At 42.9% G+C, this 13,439-nt stretch overlaps 1 protein-coding gene across 1 annotated transcript; it reads right to left on the bottom strand.

Moving 5' to 3' along the window:
• Nucleotides 1-7,946: 7,946 nt before the first annotated feature.
• LOC142470430 (glutathione S-transferase Mu 4-like) lies at nucleotides 7,947-11,102 on the bottom strand. The gene is made up of 8 exons (XM_075577230.1): nucleotides 11,070-11,102; nucleotides 10,412-10,487; nucleotides 9,653-9,717; nucleotides 9,375-9,456; nucleotides 9,031-9,131; nucleotides 8,851-8,946; nucleotides 8,515-8,625; nucleotides 7,947-8,128 (listed from the first exon to the last, which is right to left on the bottom strand). Exons 1-8 carry the CDS (start codon nucleotides 11,100-11,102, stop codon nucleotides 8,036-8,038), a joined length of 657 nt encoding a protein of 218 aa, XP_075433345.1. The 3' UTR covers nucleotides 7,947-8,035.
• Nucleotides 11,103-13,439: the final 2,337 nt, after the last annotated feature.

The raw sequence follows: 13,439 nt of genomic DNA, 5'->3' as shown, positions 1-13,439 counted from the left end.
GCCGGGGGCCGCGGGTGCCGCGGAGGGGTACCAGTGATCGCGAACGCGCGCGCACATTGCGGAGGACGCGCAGGTGGCCTGAATGCGTGTCAGGGCATGCCAACCGTGCCGCAGAGAGACGGCCGCGAGGGAGAGAGCGAGGCCGCAGGAAAGAGGGAGGGCTAGAGGCAGTGGAAAAAGAGGTGACGGGGACACGCTGAGAAGCGCAAGTCCCCCGATCCGTCACATTAGGGGACATTGTTCATAGTGTATTTTATTTTTACATATATTTTGCATAGTGTTACATGATGCACAGATTAATTGCATCATGTACACTCTCAATGCAATTGTGTGACATTTCATTTACATTTGTGTAGCTGCTGGTTTGTTGGTTTATTTTTAAAAGACAAAGCAAAGATAACCCCAAACGGGGTTAATATGTACCCCGCACAACACCAACAAGGAGGATAGATGAATATCCTGTGTTATGACGGGAAACTGCACTGCAATAACGAATATGAGGGTGGTGCTGACTGGGAATGTATACTGTAATAAACAAAAAGAAAGCTCCCTATTGTGTCGCACTAGAGAAAACACCATTAACTGAATTAAAAATACTATTTATTGATGAATTAATTAAAATATATTATTGCAGCGAGGTATACAGTGAACCAAATAATTAAAACAAATTAAAAATGAAGGAGGTGTCTGTGTGCTATTGATCAAAACGACAGTGTAAATGAGGGAATAGTTATTAATCACTATCTTTTCCCACGGTTATATTATAAGACTAGCCGTGGTAGTGGCTATTCCTATACAATTTTAAGTCGTCAGATAACTACTCCTATATAGCTGAGAGTGTTGATGATATAAGGAGGGCTACTAGCTCTGTGTGTCCATAACAATATTTGTATGTGGGGTATTATTAATCCACACCTCTATATACACATACACAGTATTACCAGACCACCAGGTTCAGAAGTAACTGAGCCTGTGGGTCTGTCCTGGTGAACCACTTGACAAGTAATAGCCAAATACTCCTATAAAAGGAATATAAAGGACAGAGCCCTCTTAGACCACAATCTAAGAGTCTGACACTCAAATTGCAGAATTATATAGGATGTAGTCAGAGCGTTGTGCTTCCCATGACGAAGGCTCCGAAATGCTCTGACAGAAATGAAGCACCAGACCTCTCCAACTAGCCTGCGCACCTGGTAGTGACGCTAAGCCTGCCCAACATATGTTTCACCGCTGTGGCTTCATCGGGAGCAGTTTCAAAGTGTTTCTGATGGATATTTATATGCATCTATCGCCGTATTAGCTAATTAATGTCAGGCTCTAATTGGTCCTCTGCCGTCGCGTCATAACCATGCGTCATATTGGGTTGCATAAGTCTGATGTGCCCTGATTGGCCGTTCCAGGTCACCTGATCATCTACAGCAGTGCTGATTGGTCCGTGTGTGCCCATATTCAAGTATAGCTGTCTTAGTAAGTTGATTGCATGAACCTAATGTGCCCTGATTGGTCGTTACAGATCACCTGACCATCTGCAGCAGCGCTGATTGGTCCGTGTCTACCCACATTCAAGTTTAGGTGTCTTGATGAGTTACTATAGTTACCCGAAATGCCAAACACTGATTGGTCTTCCGAGACGTCGCATCATGATCGCGCATCATCCCCAATGCAACAGTGGGTATGTAATACATATACAATAGTTTCCCACCACCACCTGACTGCCTGCGAGGTCCGTGATTCGTGGATGTCACTGGATACTCGTATGTGTGTATTGTTTACATTTCTGTAGCTGTCAAAAAGTGCGTGTTAATTACTTTGCATTGAAATAAAGGATTGTTAAACCCCTTTATTTATTGTGTATTGCTGCAACCAATTCTCGAGTATAATAGAGCTTATGATTTCAAGAGCTATGTTGATAATCAAAATAGATGGTTATACGATGAATGGTTAGATCTGAATGGTCTGAAACGGGAAGGAATGATCATTGAATACATATCCACTAGGGGTATTTATTTAGATGAACACTGATGATTACTCTAGTCCACAGGGAAAAAAAAAAAAAAAAAGGATTAATTGAGTGATCTACATCACACAAAATCCCCTTATGAGTCATTAGAAATATTCTTGAGACTCTTAATATTGGGGTGTTAGTAGTTACTGTAAACATGTGGAAAACAGGTAAGTGTCAGGGCAGATTTACAAAAAGGGGGTGAAAAGGAAGCCCTCATTCAGACCACATGGGGTCAGAGTGGATAGTTGATATATCCAGCGGGATTCTAGTTGTAAAAGTTTTTTGTCCCAATCTCCCCCTCTCATATCACTTTTGAGACTTGCAATACCTTGGAATTGAAGAGCATTAATGTCTCCACCATGGTCTCCTCTCACGTGGCAGGATACCGGGGTGTCCAGCTCATTTCTAATAGATCCGATATGTTCTGATATACGTCTTCGGAACTGTCGACCGGTTTTCCCCACATACTGTAGCCCACATTTGCAGGTAATTAAGTATATAACTTTAATTGTTTTGCAGTTTATAAAGCTTTTCATTTGAAAGATCTTTTTGTTGTTTGTGCTTCTGAATGTTTTACTGGTCTGAACATACGTACACGCTTTACAAGTACTGCATTTATAAGTACCTTGCGTCTTCTGTGGGAGCCATGTTTGGACTTGTAATTTATTTTGGAAATGACTATGGACCAAGGTGTCCTTGAGATTTTACATCTACATAGGTACCTATAACGCTCAATGGGATCAGATGAAATGTATCTATAGAAAATATTGGCATATCATCTTGGAGGATAATGACTTACGTGAGGTCCTTAAACCATTCCCCACAATGGTACCAAAGAGATCTAAAAATTGATTATTTTGTTTAGTTTATTATTTTTTCTTTCTTGTGACCCAAGTACCCCCTTTGTTCATCGTTATATCCGTTATGGAAGAACCAGGGGATAACGTGGAAGAGTTAGAAAACACTCCAAACACTTATTTTTTCAATAATTGTGATGACATACAGAGAAAGAAGCAAGCTTTGTGTGTGTTTGACAATATTGTGGATATGGATACTACTGACATCTCTGATCTAAAAATCCATTTTCAAAAATTGGAAAGATTGCTAATCCACAAAAATCGCTTGTGGTGGGACATTATAAGCTTGGAGAATTATGCTAAATGTAAAAGGATACCAAGAGGATTACGGGTGAAGAAAGCCCCTTCCTTTGGCTTTCCGGATTTGGATTTTGAAAGTAGATGGGTCGCAGTATTAAATGACTGCTCCTTTCGTTTAATGGATCTAACAGTGGCACAGAAAATCAAAGAGAAGGATCAGCTTGATATACAAATCACAGATCTGCAGAAAAATTTATACAGTTTCAAAGGCTTAAAGGGTTTTAAAGAATTTGATCTTATCCTCTCCAAAACGGTAAAAGATGTTGAATGTGGTATCATGTCTAAGAAACAAAGTAAATATGACAGGGACAGATATGACTATGAAAAGAACCAAGTTTACCATTGGCAGAGAATAAATTCCATTCAAGATAGGTCAAATAAGAAAGATAAATCGAATATTCATTTTAGATCTACTCCCAATAAGTCTATCTTGAAAACCAAGAATTTGGATTATCCGAGTGGCGAATCTGATATTTCAGATGCAGAGAGTGCCTCTACTTCTCACTCTGTATCTTTTGTCAACACATTTGAAAGTGATGATCATCGTGGCCGTGGAGCCCCCTCCAGGGGGAGAGGGAGAGGTGGTCGTACCTTTTGGGGTCAGCCACCTAGATCTTGGGTTGCCCCTGACCACTCCCATGATGTTTATTCTTATCAAACTGATAATCAAAGACAACAACAACAAAAATCTTTCCCTTTATTTCAAAAGGACACAAGAGAATCAGAAGAGGGAAGAGGGGGGGGGGGGTGGAGGAGGGGGTTACAGGTCCGCCTCCAAAAGGAAGAAGTTTTGAGTGACTTTTCCAATGTTATAAATATATCTGGAGCCACTCTCTCCCCTATTGGGATGTCACTTTTGGATAAAGGCCTTAAGTTTTCACCATCCATGAACTTTGATTTGTTTGACACCACCATTGATGTGTATAAATTTGTTCGCAAACCATCTTTGAAAAAGTTTTTTGATAATTTTATTCCAAATGTTTCTAGGTCGACCGGAGATGGTGACTTCGATGGGGGGACACCACTCGTTACCGAGAGTGATGTCTCCTCATCGGACTCCGTTCCTCCGGTATCTACTGCTTTACATACATTTAATGATTTTTGTACATTGCAGGACATGAATGATCTTTTGTCTGAGCAGATTTCTGATTAAATCATTATACCTACCTTTTCGGAATGGAATTCGGGCCTGAAAAAGAGCTCTACTCTATCTTCTACCTCACTCATGTCAAAGGTCAATTTTTAACTATGTTTGAATTTTGGTTATTAGGGACCTCCGTCTTCTAGCTCAGGGGTTCTCCTTTTCACGTATGGATCATGACAATCTGAATCAAGGTGAACGTTTAGCTTTGAAATCTTCAAAAATAATCATGCTTTGGTTATAAAGAGCGCGGACAAGGGTGGAGCTGTGGTGGTGCAGAGTAGAGACAGTTATGTCAGGGAGGCTTTACGCCAACTTGAGGATGGCTTGTCCTACCTTGTATTGCCCGCCGATCCCACTCCGAGCTTTTTGGATGTCCTTACTGAACTGGTTGACTCAGGTGTCATTATGGAAGTTCTTTCCAGGGATGAAGTCAAATATATTATACCATCACACCCTATTGTTCCTATCTTCCACCATCTCCCAAAGATCCATAAGACATTGGTCGACCCTCCTGGTCGTCCAATAGTCTCCAGCATTGGAACTTTGGGAGATGGTGTGTCAAGATATGTGAATAGTTTTCTTCAACCTTTTGTTAGAAAATTGCCTTCATTTATACAGGATTCTGGTGATCTTCTTGATCAAATTAAAAATGTCACTTGGGAGAGTCATTATTTGTGGGTAACACTTGATGTTACGTCTCTGTATTCAGTTATACAACACGATCATGGGATGGCAGCTGTTCGCCAATTTATTGAGATACCAGAAATTTCAATTTTTCAGTCGGCTTTTATTTTGGACGCTATTTTTTTTCTTCTCACGCACAACTTTTTCACTTTCAATCACAAGTTTTATTTACAGTTAATTGGCACTGCTATGGGCACGAGCTTTGCTCCTTCTTTTGCAAATCTCTTTATGGGGTGGTGGGAAGCACGTTTCATATTTTCTAGCACCAATCCTTTTCGTCACAATATTGTTTTTTACAAAAGGTTTGTGGATGATTTAATTATTTGGAAAGGGGATGTTACTACACTTCACGCCTTTGTTTTTTATCTTAATGATAATATATATAATCTGAGATTTACATTAAATTTTCATTCTCATCACATTGAATTTCTGGATCGACAATTGTTTGTGGACATTGACAAATCAATCCAAACGGATGTTTACAGGAAATTAAATTCAAGGAATACATTTCTTAGGGCGGACAGCTGCCACCCATCTCATGTAATTAAAGCCATACCTAGGGGACAGTTCCTCAGACTGAGAAGGAACTGCTCTACATCTAGTGGTTTTCTTTGTCAGTCTGAGGATCTGGTTAAAAGGTTTTCAGATAGGGGATATTCCCAATCCCATATAGCAGTTGCTTTTGATAATGCGTTGCAAACAGAGAGGGTGTCATTGTTACCCACATGTTCAACTGGGGATTCTCGTCTTGGTGCTAATAAGGAGAAATATGTGAACAAGCACGGTACACATGGATTGGCAAGTTCCAATAATAAATGTTCTCTTTTTATTTCACGATTTAATAAACAAAGTGGAAAAATTAACTCTATTATCTCCAAACATTGGAATGTCCTATCCATGGACCCTGCTCTTAAAAAATATGTTGAATCTGGTCCTGCATTTGTATACCGCAGAGCGAGAACAATTGATCATATGTTTCCCCAAGTGACTTAATTACTCCCGGGTCTGATAGACCTTACATCACCAGGGGTTCTTTCAAATGTGGTTCCTGTAGCGTATGTAAACACATGAAGCCGGCAAAAAGATTTTTTCAGGATGACTTGCCGCAGTCACATGATGGGATTAAAGGTAAAATCAAGCAATTTTATATTAATAATTTCATAAATTGTAAAAGTCAATTTGTCGTATATCTCATAACATGTGGCTGCGGCAAAAGATATGTGGGAAGAACGATTAGAGCTCTCAAGGTCAGGATGTTAGAGCATTTAGGGCTCATAAGACTGAAGGATACTAATCATCCTGTTTCTAAACACTTCTCAGAATGTGGACAAGGAGGGACTGGGAATGTCTCCTTCCTGGGTATTGAATTGGTCAATTGTAGACCTAGAGGAGGTGATCGCGTCAATCTTCTGAACCGTAGGGAGGGGTATTGGATTTTTATTCTCCAAACGCGCTTCCCTATGGGTCTGAATATTGATTGGCAGTTAACCCATTTTCTGTAACATTATACTAATATATACTCGTATAGGTCATTTAATAATTTGGTTTAATAATTGATGGATTTTGATCAAATAAAACTTGATTACATTTATATAGTATATAGCATACTTGTTATCTTGCGTTTGTGTTCACTTTATATGTATCTACACAATGTTATTGGTGTTTTTACATGTATTACATTATGATATATTTTCCCTGGTATTCTAGTACCATTATATATTACGTGTTTTTTATGTTATTCATTTGTTTTTAATTTATTTCATGTCAGTTTATGTATTGTGGTCATATGCTTTTTATTTTAAAATTTCTCTTTATGATTAGATAAGGAGTCCAGTAACTTGCTCAATGTTTATCTATCTTCTCTTTAGTGATTAGGATGTTTTTGTCCCATTCGTGATTATTGTGCTTATTGACATCGCAGCACCGTGTTGCGCATGCGCAATGATTAGCATTGCGTGTAGCCGCCATGGCGATTTGTCCTGTATTGAGGGTGGTTGGAACTGTAACATTATCTGCTGCTTTATGTTTTGCCCATAACAAATATGGCCACACTGCCTGTGGGACGTTTTTTGCCCTTAGAATGGCACTGGGTCGCTCTGCGCATGCGCAATGACGCGCATTGCGTCATGGCATCATCAGGATTCCGTTTTTTGGCGCAAAACGGTTCACAGGTAAGAGGGTATTTAACGGATGTCATTACATTGTGTTTTATCCTTGGAAAAAAAAAACGCTGTGACGTTCGAAACGCATTGGATGGGTCTTTTGTCACATTAAAGTGCCCTTTTAATTTATTTTTGATTCTGGGTCCTTCCTGCTCCGTTTTTGCTAGTGCGCTTTTGCCCTCCATACTTACCTGTTATACTGCATATCTAAAGCTGCACAGCCTGCCTACCACTCCTAGGATTGTGAGTATTGCTTATGTTCAGGGGAACCTGCCAATGAGATTGAGGGTGAGTGGGCTTGTACCATCTACCACCTGTCTTCAGGAGGATAGTACCCATACTATTGCATATTAAGTACTATTTAATTACTCATTTTTTATACCTTGGTTTAGTGGTTTGGCTTACTTCATTTGGTTATACCTGCATTAGAGCACTTTAGCCTATTTTTTCAAACTTTAGAACCCACCTGTAAAATGAAGCATTCCAATAGACCAGCTCATGGCTACTGTCTCACGCCCACAGTCACTCTTACCAACGACTTCCATCTACTGCACTTACCTCCCTCACCTGCCGTCTCTGTAAGTTTCCCAACATTCCATTTGGATTGTAAGCTCTCGGGGAAGGGATTTCCTTTCCTATTGTATAATAATTTCCTGTACTGTAGTCTCTTTAGGAAAGTGCCAAGAACATTGTGGGCACTATAAAATAAAGATGTACATACATTGACAAAATGATCAGAAAAATGCAACTTTATTGAAATCTTGCGACAGGAATAAATAGTATGGGGGAGAAAATACTGGGAGACCCAAATCAGGGTCAGGCAGGGTCATACAAAAAGCGTAACAGGGGGAGGAGAGTGCATGAGGGAGATATACAGGACCCCTTATTTGCAGTTGCCCCACGCTGCCATACGGTTGTTGATCGGGGTCTTCATGAAGTGAGGGGACTTCATATACGCAGCAACATGAGGCAAAGCCTGGGAGAGGAAGAAAGGATATATCAGCTTAACGACTATGTTAATGAGCTTCCTAATTGTGGGAGAAAATCAGATTCCAAATCTCCCCCCATGTGACAACCAAGTAATGTGAATAATTACAGGAAAATAAATACCTGATTAGTCATTACGAGCTGTGCAGAATAAGCCGTTCCTGGACTCAGCACAGCAGACTTCAGTCCACCCTCAACCATTATACCCACATACTTACTGCCCTCGTGTCCAGCTAGAGTGGAGGCTGAAGGAGCCCTGATGGTAACAGACCTCCTGTAGTGTGCACAGATACCCCTGGCATGGGATGACAGCTGAGGGATGCTAATAAGACAGCCATAATTGGGATAATAAGACAGTTCTGGTGTGAAAGTCACCTCAATTCGGGTCAGGAAATCCTGTAGGTTGGTGAAGTTTTGCAGACACGTTGGTTCCAGCATTCGGTGTTGATCCAAAACATCGTACATCAGGAAGTCAGCAAAGGTGATCTGGGGGAGGGGGAGGAGATTGGAGGCAGTCAGGATCTCTCCGCCACACCCTGGTGTGAACCCTGACAGTACGCCAAGGCATCATCTGGCACAGCCATATCCAGGAGGAGGAGGAGAGAATGCAGATGGGGAGAAGAAGTAGACGCAAGAGATGATAGGATGTAGTAGGGAGAGGAGAGAGCTAGCTTGAGTGAAGAGATGGGTGCTTGAGGGGGTAGAGGGCACCTTTTCTCCTGCAATCCAAGCTCCATCTCCAAGGAAGCGAGAAAATCTTGTTAGAGCGACATGCAACTTCTCCAGGTATGGTCCCTTCAGGGTCTCCTGGGGGGGGGGTTGGAAATATGTTAATCTCTCCCCCTAATTTGACCTCTTCCCCGCAAATATCTCTCCAGCCATCAGACTCACAAACAGGGGGTTATAGGCAATCGTGACAAGGTCCCGCCGAAAATCCATGACCTGGTTCTCAATCAGATCCACACGGTGCTTCTCCCCCTCCAACTCCCCACCTGGTGGGAAAAGAGACTCAATGGGAGAGGAAGACTCAATATGGTGGGGGGGGGGGGGGAGAGCTAGAAAAACTTGGGGGCCGATTCTGGACGTGCTGAAGCTGCAAATGGGCCATTTTCAGTCAAAATTCCCAAATTAATCCAACGTGCAAATTTAGCTAAAAACAGCTAACCCTTTAATTGGGGGAAGGAGAGAGACATCCCTCAAGGGGTATTACTCGGGCACTGTGGGCAGATTCTTACACAGTCCATGTTTGCGTGCAATGTAGCGCAGGATGGCGTTACTCTGTGTCAGCTTCACATCTTCGTCCAACAGGTACGGCAACTGCAGGAGGAGAGGGTAACTAGAATCACCCCTCAGGAAACGGGATTCCCCTCCAATCTCCCACAGTCTACAAACTGAATCATCCCACCAATTTAGGAGGTATTAGACCCCTTTTACACTAGGGAAATAAAATTCCCCTCCATATCCCCCACCCACTTCCCCATAGCCCACCACCCATTCCTGGGGTCACTTGTACATTGGGGAAGTCCAGTCCCAGCTTCTCCTTCTCGTCCAGCCACTGGCTCTGGTCATAATCTGGGGCTAAGGAAGAGATGAATCTGTGTGACACCGATACACTGCACACAGGGAGTGGCACACACTGCACAGAGGGTGGCACTGTGTGTACACACTGTTACAGGTTCTAAAATACATAGACTGGGAATCATTAAGCCGCAATGCGTTGCAACACTCCTGATGTGGCATTAATGGCCACTGATGAACACCAATTAACAGAAGATTGGGGTGTGATACTCTTACCCTGCATCACAGCTCAGTGAGTGCCAGCTATAGTGTAATAGTGTCACGCCACATGCAAGTTATCAATGCATTTGCCCTCACAGCTGGAAGGCTGATCCATGCATCTACTACGGTCAGAATAAAGCACGATAGTACAAACTACTTTTATTTATACAGTCACAACTCTGCTTTCTCTGTAAAAGTAAGTTATCAGAATTATTGTGTGAATCTTTCAGAAGTTCTCTGCCCCATCACCCATCTATATTGAAGTCAGGTGCAGTAACAGCTTTCAGCAACACACTGATGCAGGGAGGAGGTGGGTGTATATAAACTAATCCACACCAAATAAGAGAGAAAATACTCCACAAACAGACTGTTTAACCCCTTCCAGGGGTCCTGGCAGAAGGCCGTAGCGATACCAATGGTGCATAGAGCAGAGTGGTTAAGGGAGTCACAAAACATGGCACTGTCTGCTACCCCACACGTGTGATGCACTCACCATCACCAGTCACATATAGTTTCTCCTCATACAGGGTCCCCGTGTATTCTAGCAAGAGACGGATGGAGTGAGCCAGCTACAGGATGAAGAGAAAAAAGGAGCGGTAGAGAATGTATAAGTGATTAAACACCCTAACACCAAGTTATAGACATACTTAAATATTACCCTCCTCCTTCCATTGTACCCCCGATAAATTCAATATTACTCCTCCTCCCAGTGTACCCCCTAAACCTGTAATTTTACCCCCCTTCTCCAAGTGTACCCCCATTCCTTCAATATTACCCCCTCCTCCCAGATTACCCCCTAATCCTTCATTACTCCTCACAGTATACTCCTCAACCATTCAGTATTACCCCTTCCTCCCCATATACCCCTCTCTGTACCTTCAATAGCACTGTATACCATCCTCCCCAAATTCCTTAATGCTACCTCTCCCCATTCTTCATTACCCACCTCCTCCCAGTATACTCCCCCCATTCCAATCAATATGATCCTCTTCCCATATACCCCCATAACTTCAATATTACCCCCTCCTCCCCATAACCCTTCTTATTTCCATACATCAATATTACACCCTCACCATATCCCCCATACAGCATTACCCCCATCCTCCCAGTAACCACTTATACTGTAGTATTATCTCCCCACAGTGACTCACCCCTCGAATGTACCAGTACCCCAGTATCACCATCCTGCTCTATATCAGGCTGTGACTCTGCCCTCCTAATAAATTCTCTTAACTATGGACAAGCTAAAGATCAGGCTCTGAGCTTGTCACGTGATATACTGTCTCACAGCCAATCAGGTCTGGCAAAACTCCAGCCTCCCCTGCCCCAGACAGCTGAGGCCATTTAAAGGGACAGCACAATCACAAGCAGCAATTGAGATATTTCTTATGGATTCTGTGAATTCTACAACAAACCCTGGTAGCCATTTTATTCTATCCCAGAGGCTCAGAATGTCAGGATTTGGAACATGGATCCGTGAAGTCTATATATCTGGAGCCAAAATTGCATCATTATTTTTACTCTGCGGCCCTGAAGCAGGAATATTCTTAAAACCTGACCTGTTGGTGACCCTAGAGGACGGCAGTTGGCCACCCCTGCTGTAGTGAAACCATTAGTTCCCTTTAAGTGAACAGCTCTGACTATAACCATTATTTGGGATTACGGTTTGTATTGTTTTCGTAAAATCAGTGTATTTTTTGTAGAGTGTTTGTATTTCATTTAAAAAAAATCAGTGATTATCAGTGTTAACGGGAAAAATGACACACATTTGAATTTGGTGTATTAGGTTTTTATCGTTTCCATACGCCCCTTGTGTTTCCTTTATCTCCTACCTGTGGCTGCTACAAGAGGTATAACTTAATGGGAAACAATGCTTTATTTCTGGTGTTTATCCCTTTTATCTGGAAGTGTGAGGTGATCATTCCACGCTTTGATTTGCAGTGATTGTTACTCTTCTCTACTTTTCTACTCACTAGATTATATATTGTCTATGTTTTATTTTTGAGTAGATAAAATGGCTCAGTGAGTAAAGACACTGACAATGAAATCAATAAGCACTGAGTGAATGATAAAGGTTCAATTCCTCAATTCCTGGTCGGAGCTCATTGTGACCTTGTGTAAGCGTTTCATTTGTTTTTTATATATATTTTTTTAAATGATAATACTTATATAACTGGGTCCCCCTTGGTCACGCTTACCTCTGTTACGGCGGGGGAGTGTTGCGGCAGCTAGTGGCGGGCGACTCGGTCGCCGAAGGCTCCTGCGGCTCCCTCCGCAGGGTGTAGCCATCTTAGATGCGCTTGCGCTTGCGCAGTGTAAGCGCGCAAAGCGGCGGCCCATAGGAAAGGCTCTATACAGGGACTAAATGTCCCATGAGCCTCAGGGACCAGGGTCACATGGCGCACCCTAGCCAATAGGGCTCTTGGATTCCACTGCTTGCGATTAGCTACATTTTGCACACTGTGAGGACCGCACCAGTCAGAGCTGGGACAAGGAAGGGGTAGGTTGCATGTGCAGGCGTCTCTGGCACCTGCACTAGACCAGATATCCCTTGGTAGGCCCCAGCTAGGCCCCGACTCCCCTGTGTAATTTGTGGTTGCTGCAGGGACAGGCCCATAGATAGGGACACTGCCCCTGTAAAACCAAACCATAGAGACAAAGCCAGGACGCGGCTGCATCCTGTGTCCGTTGATCTGGGACCAGATCACCCAGCTGCTACCACAGAGACTCTTAAATGTGGTAATATCCACGTGGGACCCACCCAACATAGAGGCGGAGGCTTCGTGGAGGACATCCTTGGATTCGTGGATCCAATAATTGCGACATCAGCAAGCCCGGGTGTGGGATCACCCGGCAGGTACTTAACTCTGCATGTGCACCAACCAACACTTTAGTGGGCAGCGCTGTACCACACATTGGGTGGGGTATTACTTTGTTGACGCCAGGGTGGTTGGGTGCCCAAGGGCCCCTCAGTACTTTGGGGACTGTGACTCCATGGGAACAAAGTATTGGAGGGTTAGACCATGCTTGGCCCGGTTGGTGGGACTGTATATATGTGTTATCTTATCATTTGGTTGCCTGCAGTAAAACCGTTATCATACCAAGTGTGTATTCCTTATGTGTCCTGTAACAGGGTTATTCTACATAATAAAATCCCATACAGGTGGAGGCGCTACCGGGCATCACTCAGGTGCACCCCAGGTTCCCAGCAGCGGTGGCTCAGATTTCCTGTGAACCACAGGTATCGCACCGTACTCCACACATCGTAGCCACACATCTCCCAGGGGGTGGGGGAAAGGCGCTACATGTGTGTGTATATATGTATGTATGTATGTATATATATATATATATATATATATATATATATATATATATATATATATATATATATATATATATGAGCCCTGTGTGATTTGGGCTATAGGTCTGCCCTCCTCCTGGCTGTAATCCCTGTGTAAGGGCAGGTTTTCCAGGAGCAATCATGGGTTTTCCCCCACTTCAGGCAGTGCAGTGAGTCAGTG

Source organism: Ascaphus truei, chromosome 1 (assembly GCF_040206685.1).
Source record: "Ascaphus truei isolate aAscTru1 chromosome 1, aAscTru1.hap1, whole genome shotgun sequence".
In the NCBI taxonomy this organism is placed as follows: domain Eukaryota; kingdom Metazoa; phylum Chordata; class Amphibia; order Anura; family Ascaphidae; genus Ascaphus; species Ascaphus truei.
Note: the sequence above shows the minus strand (reverse complement) of the source record. Positions and strands in the feature narration are given on the sequence as shown.